The sequence below is a fragment of the Geotrypetes seraphini genome, chromosome 7, assembly GCF_902459505.1.
Source record: "Geotrypetes seraphini chromosome 7, aGeoSer1.1, whole genome shotgun sequence".
Taxonomy (NCBI): Eukaryota; Metazoa; Chordata; class Amphibia; order Gymnophiona; family Dermophiidae; genus Geotrypetes; species Geotrypetes seraphini.
The window spans coordinates 173,843,620-173,860,098 of NC_047090.1; the positions used below are offsets into that span (position 1 = coordinate 173,843,620).

Here is a 16,479-nt window from a genome sequence, read left to right on the forward strand (position 1 = left end):
GTCCGCAGAGCCGCAGCAACCACCACAAGACACTTCGTGAACACCCTCGGGGAAGACGCAAGGCCGAAGGGGAGAACAGGGTACTGCAGATGGTGATTACCCACTCAAAATCTCAAGAATTGGCGAGAGGACGGATGAATCGGGATGTGTGTATAGGCCTCTTTCAGATCCAGGGAGAAAAGCCAATCCCCTTCATCCATGAGGGGATACAATGTCGGAAGAGTGAGCATGCAAAACTTCTCCTTGACTAGGCATTTGTTGAGAGCCCAAAGGTCAAGAATGGGACGCAAGTCCCTGGTTTTCTTGGGGACCAGAAAAAACCGAGAGTAAAACTCGAGTCCCGCTGATGCTCCGGAACCTCCTCGACCGCCCAAAGGCGGCGAAGAGCCTGGGCCTCCTGAAGCAAGAGGGGAAGATGAGCCGCGTTGGAAGGAAACTCTCAGAATGACTGGGCCGGAGGCGCATGCTGAAAGCAAAGAGAGTACCCCTCTCGAATTATGGAGAGGACCCAAGCGTCGGCCGTCAGCACCTCCCACTGATGGTAAAAAAGATGAAGCCGACCCCCGATGGGAAGGCTCCTGGGCGCAGGACACCAGAGTGTTTGGCCTGTAATTGTCAAAAAGACGGCGTTGGCTTCGCCGCCACAGGTGGCTGAGACTTGGCCGGACGCTGCGGCTGAAGGCACCGAGGCAGCGGACGAGATAGAGGAGGAGTGGACTTCTGCAGATAGCGCCGAGGAGGAAGCTTATACTGCCGAGCAGGAGGGGCTTTCACCTTAGGGCGCACCAGAGAGGTGAAGGATCTCTCGTGTTCCGAGAGACATTTCGTGGCTGCTTTGATCGAGTCATCTAAGAGCTCGTTCCCCACACAGGGGAGAATCGTCAAGTGATCCTGCAAATTGGGGTCCATGTCCAGACGCAGCCAAGTCAAGCGACGCATCGCCACCACAAAGGCCATCGTACACGGCCTGCAACATGTAGAGACGGATACTGGACAATGTCTCCAAAAGACGACTGAACACCTGCTGACAGCGGGAGGGGATGTTAGGAAGGAAAGACTGTAAAACCTTCAGGCAGTGCTCGAGGTAAGAAGTAAACGTAAAATTGTAGTTAAGGATGCGGTTCGTCATCATCGAGTTTTGATAAAGGCGGCGACAGAACTTGTCCATCGTCCAGCCCTCTCTGCCCGGGGGGACTGCAGCATAGACCCTGGAGGGGTTGGACTTCTTGAGTAAGGACTCGACCATCAGGGACTGGTGGGAGAGCTGCGACTTCTCGAAACCCTTACATGGTACCGTACGGTATCAAGACTCCATCTTGGAAGGGATGGCATAAGGCGCTTCCAGATTACGGAGGAAGGTCTGTTTGAGAACCTGATTCAGAGGAAGCCGCAAGGACTCCTTAGGGGGATGAGGCAGCTCCAACTCATCCAGGTATTCCTTGGTGTACCGGGATTCAGACTGGAGATCCACCTGAAGAGCCCTACCCATGTCCAAGACAAATTTAGCAAAAGAGGAGGTCCAAGATGAAGAAGGGGTCTCGTGAGGCGAGGAGGATCCGGAATGTCGAGCCGCCAAAAAGGACAGGGACGCTTCCCTGGAATAAAGAGCAGGCACGTCCAGGGAGAAGGACAGAGAAGATGTTCGGCTCCGAGGGCCCAGAAAGGCAGAGAAGCCCCCACGGCGTCCCCCACTGGGGGAAGAGCCAGGGGTATGAGGATCCGGAGGGGAAACCAACTTCCCCGAGGGAGGGGTCCTCGACTCCGAACCACCCCGACCCGGGGAGACTGACGGGGAGGACCGCCGACGGGAGCAAGAAGTGTGTCGAGACCGCACTGGCTCCCTGAAGCGCCTCAAGGAACGCAGGGCAGGAGATCTGCCCCAAGGAGGCAAGTCCCTCGACCTCTTCGAGGGCGGAAGCCTCGAAGGAGCGGACTTGGAGGTATGCTTCGATTGAGGCACAGGGGGCGGGGACCCGGGCCTCGAAGTAGCAGGGGATGACCCACTAGAGGAAAGCTGTCGAGACCACCCGCGAGGGGTTTTGAACGAGCGCTCAGGCTGGCCAGCCGGGGTCGAGGTCGAAGCCGAGGCAAGTTGGCTCAGGACGAGGAAATCTGTGTCTGCAGGATGGCCTTCAGCATGACCTCGAACACTGGCACTGAGACCATCGGATCAGGTCGAGGAGGCGCAGCAGTGCGCTCCAACTAGGGCAACCTCGATGAAGAGTATTCCCGTTGAGTGGAGGCACACTTTGGAGGAGGTCTGGACAGGGCATGGGCTGTCCCACCCCTCTGAGACCCTGGGGTAGGCTTCTTCGCCAAGGAACCTCAGGGAGGAAGAGGAGACTTACCCGGAGCCACAGGGCGACTTCAATGGTCGAGGCCTTCGAGGCCGAGGCCCCCACCAGGGCCAAGGTCGGTCCTGCTGCTAGATCCATGCCAAACAGTTCGAGGATCATGGCCCTTCTCCTCCGAAGCGCCCGCAGTTTAAGAGTAGCACAACGCGGGCAGGAGTCCAAACGATGGTCAGCCCCGAGACACTCAATGCACCAACGGTGGGGGTCAGTGATAGAGATTACCCGACCACACAGAGTGCACTTTTTGAAACCAGAGACCATCCGGGACATAGGCCCAAGCGACGCCCGGACCCAGAGCCCCGAATCAACAACAGAAGTTGGAAGAAAAACTGTTTTAAGATTAAAAATTATTATTATTTTTTTTTTAACACGCCGCACAGCAACTCACCTGAAAGTAAAAAAACGAAGTAAGCCGCAGTGCAAGAGGCACTCCGAACTGGGCTTCTGGCTCTGCGGAAAGCGAAGAACTGAGGCCACAAGGCGACACGCCCCCCTAGTTCGAGTGGAAAGGAACCTGCGCGGTACTCACAAGCTTGAAGATCTTCATGCAAGTTTGCTTGCAAGAGTGTCCGATCAGGGCTCCTAAGATGACGTCACCCACATGTGGAGAATATGCTGCCTGCTTGTCCTGTGATAACAAATGTCCCCAGAAGCTACTTTCTCTCTGGGCTCTATACTATTCCTGCAGCAGCTCTAGGCTGGAGAACTATTGTTCATACAAGGGTTAATTCATAAGTTATGGCAACTACTTTTTTTTCTCTCAAAAAAATGCGCCAACACTGGAAATCTAATATATATGTTTGAAAGTGTACAACATGTACTTCTTAAGGTTTCCACCAGATGAGAGATGAGTGCAGCGGTCTCTGGTAGGAGAGAAGCAAAAATAAAAAATACATGACATCTGAAATCATCGTTTTATTATGGCATTCAGTGTACAACATGCATAACAAAGTGAAAGTACATACTATTTATCTGTTAACAGCCTTCAAGTTTATTAAAAAATTTTTATACCACTTAATCAAATTTCTAGGCGGTGTACAATGTAAAACATTCCATAAAAACAAATTAAAATTAGAAGTACTAAACAAGACCAGGGTAGGTTAATAAAACACACAATAAAACAAATGAAGTAACTTCACATAGATGGGGAAGAAGGGCGAGAACTACAATCTTTGAGGAAAAGACCACAGTAAAAGGGGAAAAACAATAGGTAAGGGTAAAAAGCTATAAAGCTTGTTTTGGTCCTTAAAAGGACAGTTATTGTCCAAAAGCATCCTGGAACAAGAACGTTTTTAATTCTGATTTAAACTGATTTAATACGGATTCGATGCATAGGCAGCGAATTCCAAAGAGAAGGTGCAGTGACAGCGAAATTATTGGATCTCAACGTGTTGATTGATTTTAGTGACAAGGAGATTCTGTGACACCGAACGAAGCGATTTAGAAAGACTAAGGAATTAAGAGTCTTTTTTTTTTTTTAATTTTGAAATTATATTTTCTTAAAAAACAAGATCTGTTTTGTGGTCAAAGGGTGACAATTTTTCCAGATGTCTCAAGACATACACAGCTCAAAAGGAGAAATTAGGTTCTTACCTGCTAATTTACTTTCTTTTAGCTTCTCCAGACCAGTAGAGGTTAACTTTACGATTGGGTATATATCTAATCATGACCAGCAGGTGGAGACTGAAAACAAAACTTTGGGACAGTATATCCTAGCCCCTCCTCTCTATTTCCCTCAGTCTGCCGAATAGCCAAGCAGAACCAAGAACTGGAAACAACAGAGAGAAAAAACAATACTCCGAAAGGAGTAACCAATAACATACCCAAAAAATGCTGTTGGAAAATGCAGAGGAGAAATTCCCGAAGGAAGAAGGTCCCCACAGCTCGCCAGCTAAGCCAGCCGAGCCACAGCCGCTGTTCTTCAATTCTCCCCGGCCCTAGAAAAATACTAGAACCCGCAGCAAAAACCAAAAACTGCCCGCGCAACAGCCCCAACAACAACAACAACAGACAGGGTGGGGACCTCTACTGGTCTGGAGAAGCTAAAAGAAAGTAAATTAGCAGGTAAGAACCTAATTTCTCCTTCTTTAGCACTCTCCAGACCAGTAGAGGTTAACTTTACGATTGGGACGTACCAAAGCAGTCCCTCTCACGGGCGGGACCCCCGAAGGGCCGATACCAGAACACGCTCACCGAACACCGCGTCCCGACGCGCCTGAACATCTACCCGATAATGCCGAACAAATGAATGCAAGGAGGACCAAACCGCAGCCTTACAAATATCCACCGGAGGCACGAGCGACGACTCAGCCCAAGAAGCCGCCTGACCCCTAGTGGAATGAGCCTTGAGAAACTCCGGAACCGGCTTCTGACTCAGAAGATAAGCGGAAGCGATCGTCTCCTTGATCCAGCGCGCAATAGTAGCCTTAGAAGCGCCAGCCCCCCGACGAGGACCCGCCAGAAGCACAAAGAGATGATCGGAGCTCCGAAAATCCCGGGTCCGCTGCACATAAGCATGGAGGACCCGACCGACATCCAACTTGCGCAGCTGTCGTTGCTCAGAAGAACCCTCCCGACTACCCAAGACCGGGAGGACCACCGATTGATTGACATGAAAAGGAGAAACTACCTTCGGCAGAAAGGAAGGAACAGGCCGCAAAACAACCCGCTCCTTTGAAAACTCCAGGAAGGGAGCCCTACAAGAGAAAGCCTGTAGCTCCGACACCCGTCTAGCGGAAGTAATGGCCACCAAAAAGACCGACTTCAGCGTAAGGTCCTTCAACGAACAGCCATCCAACGGCTCGAAAGGAGGGCGCACTAGAACAGAGAGAACCAGATTGAGATCCCAAGAGGGAATCGAGGGCCTTATGGGAGGCCTGAGCAACTTGGCCGCCCTAAGAAAGCGAATCACATCAGGAATGGCTGACAAACGCTGACCTGTCACCAGCCCCCGAAAAGCCGACAGGGCCGCCAGATGAACCCGAAGAGAAGACCAGGCCAGGCCCCTATCCAGGCCATCCTGCAAAAACTCTAGAATGTTAGGCAGAGAAGCGCGAAAGGAGACCACTCCCCGCGCTCGGCACCATTCCTCAAACAGACGCCAAACCCGTACATAAGCCCGAGAGGTAGAAAGCCTCCGGGACCCCAAAAGTGTAGAGATCACCTTGTCGGAATATCCCTTCTTACTCAGGCGGCCCCTTTCAAGAGCCAAGCCGTAAGACAAAAGGGAGACGGGTCGAACATGGGAATGGGACCCTGCGTCAGAAGATCGCACTCGAGAGGCAGAGGAAGAGGATCCGCCACCAGATGCCTCACCAGATCCGCATACCACGGACGACGAGGCCAATCCGGAGCCACCAAGACCACCAGCCCCGGATGGCGAACAATGCGAAGCAGTACTCTGCCTACTAATGGCCAAGGAGGGAACACATACAACAGCCCCTCCGTTGGCCACGGTTGGACCAGAGCATCCAGACCCTCGGCCAGACCGTCCCTGCGACGACTGAAGAAGCGGGGTACTTTGGCGTTGCCACTTGTAGCCATCAGATCCATCAGGGGCTGCCCCCAAGCACGCACTAGCAACTGAAACGCCTCGGCGCCGAGACACCACTCTCCCGGATCCAAGAAGTGACGACTGAGGAAGTCCGCCTGAACGTTTTCTACCCCGGCAATGTGAGAGGCCGAGAGGTCCAGAAGATGCGACTCCGCCCAAACCATGAGCCGAGCCGCCTCCTGCGCCACCAGAGTGCTCTTGGTGCCCCCCTGACGATTGACATAAGCCACTGCCGTGGCATTGTCCGACAGGACTCTGACCGACTTGCCCAACAAAAGGGAGTGGAAAGCCAACAGCGCCAGCCGGACCGCCCTGGTCTCCAACACGTTGATCGACCAGGAGGCCTCCTCCGTGGACCAGGTTCCCTGAGCAGAGTGACCCAGACACTGGGCCCCCCAACCCAGGAGACTCGCATCCGTAAGGAGCACCGTCCACTGCGGAAGATCCAGACCCACCCCCTGAACTAGGTGAGGGGTCCGGAGCCACCAACGCAGACTGCAGCGCGCCAAGCCTCGCAGGGGAACCGGAACATCCATCCCGTGCCTCTGGGGAGACCACCTCCGGAGCAGAGCATACTGAAGAGGACGCATGTGGGCCCGCGCCCACCTCACCACGTCCAGGGACGCCGCCATCGACCCCAGGACCTGGAGGAAATCTCGCGCCCGAGGACACCGGGACGCCAAAAGCAGGCGAATCTGAGACTGCAATTTGCTCACCCGGGCCTCTGGGAGGAAGACCTTCCCCAAGGAGGTGTCGAACAGCACCCCGAGGTACTCCAGACGCTGAGCCGGAACCAACCGACTCTTGGAAAGGTTGACCACCCAGCCCAGCGACCGGAGAAACTCCACCACCCGAGCCGTAACCCGGTAGCTTTCCTGCAACGACTTGGCCCGAATTAACCAGTCGTCCAGGTAGGGGTGTACCAGAATGCCCTCCGACCGCAAGGCTGCCGCGACGACCACCATCACCTTGGTGAACGTCCGGGGAGCCGTGGCCAGCCCAAAGGGAAGCGCACAGAACTGATAGTGCCGACCCAAGATCGCAAAGCGCAGGAAACGCTGATGAGAGGTCCGAATAGGAACATGCAAGTAGGCCTCCGTCAGATCGAGAGAAGTGAGAAACTCCCCCCGGCTGAACCGCCAGAATGACCGACCGCAGCGTTTCCATACGGAAAGAGGGAACCTTGAGAGCCCTGTTGACCCCTTTCAAATCGAGGATGGGCCGAAAAGTCCCCTCCTTCTTGGGCACCACAAAGTAAATGGAGTACCTGCCCGTGCCCCACTCCGGGGGGGGCACCGGAACTACTGCCCTGAGATCTAGCAAGCGCTGAAGGGTCTGGCGAAAAGCCTGCTTCTTCCCCGGAGTCTGACACGGAGAAGCGAGGAAAAAATCCGGCAGAGAGCGGGCGAACTCCAGGGCATAACCGTCCCGCACCACCTCCAGGACCCACTGATCGGACGTGATCTCGGCCCATTTGGGAAAAAAGTCGCGCAGCCGGGCCCCCACCGGAACCAAGGGGGGCGCCGGCAAGGCGTCATTGTGCAGGACGGGAAGCGGGGGAACCGGCGGAGGGGTTCCCTGCCCCCCGACGGGCCCCCCGAAAGGGCTGCATGCGCTGGAAGAACCGACCCCGGGAAAACCCCGGAGACTGGAAAGAAGCAGCCCCACGCCCAGGGCGATACTTGCGAAATTCCCGCAAACGCCCCCGGGCCGCACCCCCCCGAGACGCCGGGCGGGCACGGTCCTCCGGCAAACGGGGAACTTTCGAGTCCGACAGAGTCTGAATTAACTTATCCAAGTCCTCTCCAAATAAAAACGACCCCCGAAAGGGAAATTTAGTAAGCTTAGCTTTGGACGCAGCATCCGCCGCCCAAGCGCGCAGCCACAACACACGCCTTGCGGCCACGCCAAAAGCCATGGACTTAGCCGAGATCCGCACCAAGTCATACAGAGCATCCGAGAGGAATGAGGCAGCCATCTCAATCTTTGCTACCTCCTGATCCACCAGAGACCAGTCGTCAGACTCTCGATCCAAGACCCGCTCCGCCCACCGAAACACGGCGCGAGCGACCAGTCCCCCACAAATAGCCGCCTGGACCCCAAAAGCAGAGACTTGAAAATTTTGCTTAAGGATGTTCTCCAATTTGCGCTCCTCAGAGTCCCGCAAGGCAGAACCGCCCTCAACAGGCACGGTATGCCGCTTGGAAATAGCCGAGACCACCGCATCGACGACTGGCGAAGCTAACGTAGCCCGATCCCCTTCAGGAATGGGATACAGGCGAGCCATGCTGCGCGCCAGCCGAAACGGCGTCTCCGGCGTTTTCCACTGCTCAAGAATAATATCCCGAATATCCTGATGCATAGGAAAAGAGCGGGAAACGGAACGGATCCCTCGTAACAGAGGGTCCCCCACACGCGGAGTCTCCGGCGGCGCGTCCTCAAAACGCAAAGCCGAAGAAACCTGTTGAATAAGGTCAGGCAGCTCATCTCTCTGAAAAAGGCGCACCACGGACGCCTCGTCACTGGAGAACGGGAAACCCGACAACCCGCCGCCAGCTTCCGTCCCCTCCAGAGGGTCCTGGAATTCCTCAGAAGGGTCCAGGTCCTCCTCCATACCGACACGTTCCTCCGACCACAAATCCTCGTCCCACGACACCCGCGGACGCTTGGACAAGAGAGGCGGCGGAGGGGACGTCACGTCAGACGAGAGAGGCAAAGCCGCAGGGAGCGCGGAGGAAACCCCACCCCCCGAGACCCCCTGGGCGCAACCGGGACCCCCAGCCGCCTGAAAATAGGCTTTGCATAATGAAAAGAAAAAATCAGGGGAAAAACCCCCCGAGGGTCCCAAGGGACTCCCTGCCACAGCAGGGGACCCAGCAGAAACCTGCCCCTGCTTAGACAAAACAGGGGGAAGGTCACCTGAGGTGGAAGACAAAATGGAGGGGCCAGACAGAGAAGATGGCGTCTTTCCCGCCAAAACAGCTCCCTCCACAGCCTGAAGCGGCTGAGAGACCTGAATAGTCTCAGCCGCTAAAACAGGCAAGCCGGCATCAGCTGTCAAAATATCAGCTGAGAGGGAATCCTCTAAAACCCGACCGTCGGCGGCTCGGGGAATCCCTCCGTGGGCGGACGGAGAAGACCGGGCTTCTCCACCGTTCCCTGCCGACTCGCGAGGCACCATCGGCGGGGAGCTCTGGGCGCCTGCAGCCGCTGCCGACGGAGCTCCTCCACCGCACCGGCCTGAACACCGCTTGCACAGGCCGGCCGCGAGTGCCTCGCGTCTGGAGCACAATGAGCACTTTTTCCCTTTAGAAGTGCTCATTGCTCCATACGCGACCTAGCTGTAAAAAAAGTGCCGGTTAGTTGAAAAAATACAGTAAAATACAGTTTTCTTAAAGGGATACAACCCTCCAGACCAGCACTACCTCAGGATTTTTTTTTTTTTTTTTTTTACAGAACAGACTCCACAGGCTCTCGAAGCAATATGCCTTGCTTGATTTAGGGGGCAAGGCTTACTGCTGAGGCTCCTCTAAAAAAATATGGGGAGGTGGAGGAAGTGGGGGGAGGGACCCCGCTCGTGACCCGCCGGGTTTGACACCCCCGAGGTCGGACGAACCCCCAAACAGAGTCCGTCCAAGCTCCGTCCGGCTAAAAAACAGGGACAATAAACCTCTAAACAAATTCCAACAGCCCTACCAAGGGAGATGGGTACAGATCACTCAACACCTGCTGGAGACTGAAAGAAGACTGAGGGAAATAGAGAGGAGGGGCTAGGATATACTGTCCCAAAGTTTTGTTTTCAGTCTCCACCTGCTGGTCATGATTAGATATATACCCAATCGTAAAGTTAACCTCTACTGGTCTGGAGAGTGCTAAAGAAGAAAGCAGTTTCTTCAGCTAAAGCCTAAAGCTTTGGCAGTTGGAGATAATTTCTTTTTAAAATTTCCGTGTAAATGCCTTATATCGTATGGAAGTGATAAATATGTGTTCTTTGAACCGATCTAGCTAGAATATTTTATTAAGGAGAAACCTCTATTAAAAGTTTAATTTCTGTTATTGTTATTTTCAATTGGGAGGAAGTTGAATGAAATATAGAGTAAGCCAATTTAGCCTGTCCGTGTTTGTAGAATATGTAAGAGTTAATTTCCTAGTCTAAGCTCTAGCGACCATTTAAATGTGGACTAGCTCAAGTTATTTTCATATATATGTTTCAATGTATTTTATATAAAGAATTTTTTGTGGATATTCATGAATATTTGTTATTATTGTAATGAATAATCATAATAAAGAATAAAAATTAAGGAATGAAGAGTATATCAATGAACTCTGGTTGATTGTTTGAACGTGTTGTAAAAAGTTAAGTAAGATTTTGTAACTAATTCTATGTTCAACGGGTAGCCAGTGCGCGTTGAACAGGAGAGGTGAGGTGAAACATGATCATATTTCTTAGCACCATAGTCTTGATAGCTGTATTCTGCACTATCTGAAGGCGTCTTATTTCCTTTTTAGTAACACCCTTATAAAGGGCATTATAATAATCTATACAGAAATTACCAGAGTGGATTAATATATTCAAGGAAGCTGGTTCTAGTAATTTTGAGAGAGAGAGCGTATTATTCTAAATCTCCCAGGTTGTCTTGTGTGTCATCCAGTTCATGAGGGGAGACACTGTGAATGCCCAGTATTACAAGTCATTTCTGCAGTACCACCTGTGTCGTGCAGTACAGGAGAAACGTCCAGAACTGTTGCACAACACCGTAATCCCACATTTCAACGCTACATCTCACACAGCAGACAGTTGTTTACAGTGCTGGGGGTGGAAGACTCCTTGGAAGGAAGGATGTTAACAGTTAAGCAAAATCACTCAAGCTGATTGTGCGACATTTATTACTCGTTAATAAAATGGATTTCTTTTTCTTTTTTTTCAATCTTTCAACAAGTGTACAATATTACATCAAGTTAATCATGTATAACACTTGAATTTCTTTTCTAATATCAACTTCAATACATAAATTATGCCCCTTCCCCACCCTCCCTTTCCACAAATATTATAAATCAAACATCTTACATAAAACATATTCAAAAAATATTGATTAAACCAATAATATATCTATATATCCCCTTTTCCCATAGAGTTATAATGGATTTCAAAAGTCAGGTTTTTTGCTTCTCCCCTACCAGAGACCGCTGCACTCCTCTCTCATCTGGTGGAAACATTAAGTACACATCACACACTTTCAACAAAACGTATAAATCAGATTTCCAGTGTTGGCACATTTTCGAGAGAAAAAAAAATAAAAAAAAGTTGCCATGACTTATGAATCAACACTCATATTAGCATTTAATTCTGCTCCAATTCATCACAGCATTGTCACTGTACACGTCTGTGCTAGATTGTAAAACATTCAGCAAAACTATTTTGCTCTTTTCATACAGCACCCATCATCCAACTTACCTTCTGCAATTACCTACATTAATGCAGCTTACAACGAAAGGACCTGCGGCTTTAGAAAAACAAGCCAAATATGGCTCAGCAAAACAAGTCCAGCCTCACCAGCACTGCCTTTATTTTTGCAGACAAACAGAACAGCTGTCTTTGATGATGCCATTACTAACCTCGTACCATATCACACACCATTTGACCTTCAGTTACTATATAACGTGACCTTCAGTTGGGTAGTCGCTATCTCACTTCTCTACATTTGAGGACACTTGTCAGTACTCTCTGTACATGCCTGTTTAGTAGATTGCCCTTCTTACCTCATCTTCCGGATCAGGATACGGTCTCTTGCAAGTGCAGTACAAGCCAAAGAAGTTCTCGTTGTACATATTGACTGCATTCACCTTCTCCTTTTCCTGGAAAATGGTACCATGTGTTATCAGTACGCAGATAAGAAACCAACTCACTGAAGCTCTTCCAATAACCACTCAACCTGGTAAGTATGTGGCGCCCACTTAAGATTTACCGTATTTTCACGCATATAACGCGCGCGTTATACGTGATTTTACAAACCGTGCATAACCATGCGCGTTATACGCGTGAGCGCGTTTTACAACTTTTTTTTTACATAGTTCCCCCCCCCCAACGTCCAATTCACCCCGCAGGACCGCTCGCACGCACTCGCACCCCCACCTCGAAGGACCGCTCGCACCCCCACAGCCTCCCGACCTCCCCCATCATGTAGAAGCTCCTACCGTTGTCCTGCTGCTTCCTCTGCCGGCGGTCCCGGCCCTTCAGTGAGCCCTGCGTCTGCGCTGCTTCCTCTTCCGGCAGTCCCGCCCTTTCTCTGACATCAGAGAAAGGGCGGGACCGCCGGAAGAGGAAGCAGCGCAGACGCAGGGCTCACAGAAGGGCCGGGACCGCAGGCAGAGGAAGCAGCAGGACAACGGTAGGAGCTTCTACATGATGGGGGGGGGGGTCGGGAGGCTGTGGGGGTGCGAGCGGTCCTTCGGGGTGGGGGTGCGAGCGGTCCTGCGGGGGGGTGAATCGGACGTTGGGGGGGGGGCATCAGGCTTTCAGGGTGGGGACAGGACTTCAAGGGGGAGAGGAGAGTCTGGGCAGGCTAAAGGAGAGTTGGGGCGGCCAGAGGAGAGTCGAGTCGGGGTGGGCGAAAGGAGAGTCGGGCGGCGACGGGAAAGTCGGGGCGGCATGCGCGGTATACAGGTGTGCGCAGTACATAAAAATTTATTTACATAAATTACAGTTTCCCGCGCGCTATACCCGTGTGCGCGTTTTACACAGGTGCGCGGTATAAGAGTGAAAATACGGTATTACGGCTGTGCTATCAACATGCAAGTTTGCACTGTGCCTTCCAAATAAATGTCAGCAGAAGCCGTATAGGTGACTTGCTCGAAACTGTGCAAATGTGTTAACGATCATTGTTGGAACCCAGAGCTATGAAACCGAATTATGGAATATATTATTTTTTCTTTGAAAGTAGGATTCTTCCGACACTTAAATGCTACCTGAAGGGTGTGAACATCTGTTCCATTTGCCTTACAGTACATACAGCGCTTACACCTGGTCAATGGCAGTTGTAAACATGCATACCTAAACGTTGCATTTTAGAGCGTAACTTATCATTCTATAAATTATGTATGTAGAATTGGGACCTGCCCGTTTGTATGCCCCACACACGCTATAGAATTTAGGTGCTAACATTACAGAATAGTAGCTTGATGCAATTTACAAGTATAAATGCAAATTAACACCAATTATTACCCCTTAGTACAGATTAAGTTGAATATGCTACATCAACTGGAAAAGGGGATAGAGGGGTATAGATAGAGGTTTACTACACAGGTCCTGGACCTGTTGGGCCGCCGCGTGAGCGGATTGCTGGGCGCGATGGACCTCAGGTCTGACCCAGCGGAGGCATTGCTTATGTTCTTATAACATTTGCATGCAATTTTGTGCAGTGTCTGCAGATGTGTGTGTAATTTATTTATTTAATTAAAAGATTTCTTAACCGCTTATAACTAGGAGGTGTTCCAAAAAACCAATCATATAAAATTAAGAAACATACAGCACATATTATACAAACAATAACAGTTCCTGCCTATCAGCCCTATTTTACAGCACTCAACAGCGTATCAATACAAAAACATTCATGACCCAGAAAAAAACATTTATTGAAATGTTTCTACAAATAATGTAGTTTTCAGAATGTTTCTTAAACTTCAGAAAATCTGCCAGAGCTCTCAGTGGTCCAGTCAACTTATTCCACAGCGTCACTCCCATAAGATAAATAGCGGAGGACTTAGTACTCTCATAATGCACTGCTGAGAAATCGGTCAATGACAATCGTAACTGGCTCTTCAGATCGCAAAGCTCTGGGTGGCCTATAAAGTGCCATAGCCTGTGACAAACAACATGGGATCCCTTGGTGAATGACCTTGAACACCAACACAATTGTCTTAAAAATAATACGTGATCGTATAGGCAGCCAATGAAGTTTTTTCAACCATGGCGTTATATATTTGTAGGCGCTGGTCACTGAAATGTTTTGTTAATTGTATGTGATGTGATAATATTATGTACATACGTTTTGGAACCTGCTTTGTATAAAGCGGGATATAAATCTATAAACTATGATCAAATTTTCTCAGACTACAGATCAACCGTGCAGCAGAGGCATTTTTAATCAGTTGCAAAGCTTTACACTAGAGAATGACACGGTGACAAAATTCATCACCGTCCCCGTGGATAACCGCGGGAAACCATCTTCATGTCAATCTTTAAGGAGAGAGGGAAGAATCAGAGTATGAATGGCCACAACCACTGACCTGCAAGCTTTGCTTTGAAGAATGCTGGTGTAGAAGGACTGAGATTGAAATAGACACTAGAAAATGACATGGGATTATTTCCCGCGGGGACGGGAACGGTGATGAATTTTGTCACCGTGTCATTCTCTACTTTATACTGCATGGTCATAATGTTATAATTAGAGGGAATGTGCCTCTCACTGGCTGTACATATTCTGTTTACTTACTGGGAAGAACTTGCACGTCATGTTTTTAAACTTGTTATTTCCACAATCACAACGAAAGTTCCTGAGGATGACAAAGAGAAAAGAAGAAAAAAAAAACCCCATTAGGTTAGTTTTCATTTGTATTTATTTTTGCCAGCTCCCTGGCCAACATTGCTAAGCATAACACTTTTACCGCTTTGTGTATAGCTCGAAGAGTTCATGTCCTTCATGGCATTTGTAACTACAGGCCAAGCAGATTCCTGCTGGTTCTTCTCCCTTGGGTGTGCATGTATTACAAGCATATAGAGCTTGTCTCTTCACGTAACCCTGTGAGAAAGCAGACCATGATAAACTAGGGTCAAAATCAAGATCATTTAATACAGCAAAACAAAAACAAAAACACAGAAACCTAGTTATCCATTTTTTTTTGGGGGGGGGAGTTTATCCAGGAGTTGGTGTTCTTTATATTTTCTTTTTATGACTGATGAACGGAGGCCATCTTTTAAAGACAATATTAAAGTTCATTATAAAATGTGAGATAAGCTATGTTACAAAGCCACACTCAGATGGGGTGAAGCTAATATCAGTTAAGTAAACAAAATTTGGGAGCCTGGGAGAATCCATTTATTTACCCAGATCCCTGGAGATGCATTGACTAAATGAATTTTTCATGATACAGCAAACCAAATAGTATATGAATAGGAGTCTGTCCCCCTAAACTGATCATCTCACTGCTCATTCTAAAATAAAAGTTTAATGATTGCCAGCCTGCTCCCTGTGTCCACCCATCCCTCCTTGATTAAAAGTAGCAGCATTTGCAAAATATTTTAGAGAGACAGACCAGCATAAAGTCCGATTTCTTATGTTAATATGCACCTTCATTCCTGAAGTGATAAAGGCCGAGTGTCCCAAAATAGCTATTTAGCCACTTTTAGAGCTAGATAAATCCAAGCAAATACAGTATAATCTCGTTATAACAGACTCGCTTATAACAGAACCTCGTCTTTAGCAGATGAGGTCCACTGGTCCCGGCCGAGTGCCTTTATAAACATGCAGAAAATCACTGCATATAGCAGACTCACATACAGTAATGAACTAATTTGGTCCTCAGAGCTGCTTTTAGCTGTAGTTTTATTCTGCTATAACGGACATGCAGGCTCCGCCTACAAGGTTCGTGGCGTGCCGGTGATATAGTATCAAAATGCAGCCCAGAAGAAAATGACAGATTATTTTTCTTTCCAGTACAGTACGACATACTGCTTTAGAACCTCTTTTAGTGTTCTAGTTTTGCAATCATTTCGTGCCATACCAATGTATTGCTGAGTTTTGTTCTTGAAGTTGCTGATATGCTTGTGCAGTGACTGTTGTTCACTGATTGTACTTTGTTTCAAGTTGACCTAAATAAAGCTTTTTTAAAAATGCAACTCTGGATATAACGGACCGTTTTTCCAGTTCCCTTGAAGTCCGTTATAACGAGATTATACTGTACTGTGCTGCATCTAAGCAGTCTGGAGAACAAGAACGTAATCCTCATCCGACCAACTACATTCAGAAGTGACCAGGTGAGGACCCTGCATTCAGTGCATGAGAAAGCGAAAGCAAATTTTATTTTTGCACCACTGACATCCAAGTCAGCTGCCGTTTCAGTATCCTTTGACCTATGGTCCTCTTCACATTCTGTGCCAGAACTCAGACTGTCACTGCTCTCTTCGCTTTACACTTAGCATCCACAGCAGTATTGGGCAGCAAGTGCCCCAAAGTTATTAGAACAAATGATTTAATAGATGCTTTTTTAATTCAAAACAGCAATATTTGGGACCCTCCCCCCCAACAGAAAGAAAGCTGCATTTTAAACGTTTCTGCACTGAAATGCGTTCAAATAATGATAATGCACTGAAGGCGAACTAGGGTTTAGATTGCTGAAACACCACCTATCCTTAAACACAGCACAAAAATAGATCAACATTAAAACAAAAATACTTTTTATTTCATTTATAACATTTTTAAAAGAATTATCTTAGATTGATTTTTAAAATTATAACATTACAATAAATGAATTAAACAGAAATACAATTCAAATAATTTAACACATATTAAAATT

The 16,479-nt window shown here is 49.0% G+C and overlaps 1 protein-coding gene across 1 annotated transcript in view; it reads right to left on the minus strand.

Annotated features, from left to right (window-relative positions):
* The window catches only part of UBR7 (ubiquitin protein ligase E3 component n-recognin 7), a 62,512-nt gene that overhangs the window by 45,104 nt on the left and 929 nt on the right, over positions 1-16,479 (minus strand). The window contains exons 2-4 of the mRNA XM_033951814.1: positions 14,572-14,705; positions 14,400-14,460; positions 11,668-11,763 (exon numbers count right to left, since the gene is read on the minus strand). Coding sequence (XP_033807705.1) covers positions 11,668-11,763; positions 14,400-14,460; positions 14,572-14,705 — 291 coding nt within the window. The remainder of the gene's footprint in view (positions 1-11,667; positions 11,764-14,399; positions 14,461-14,571; positions 14,706-16,479) is intronic.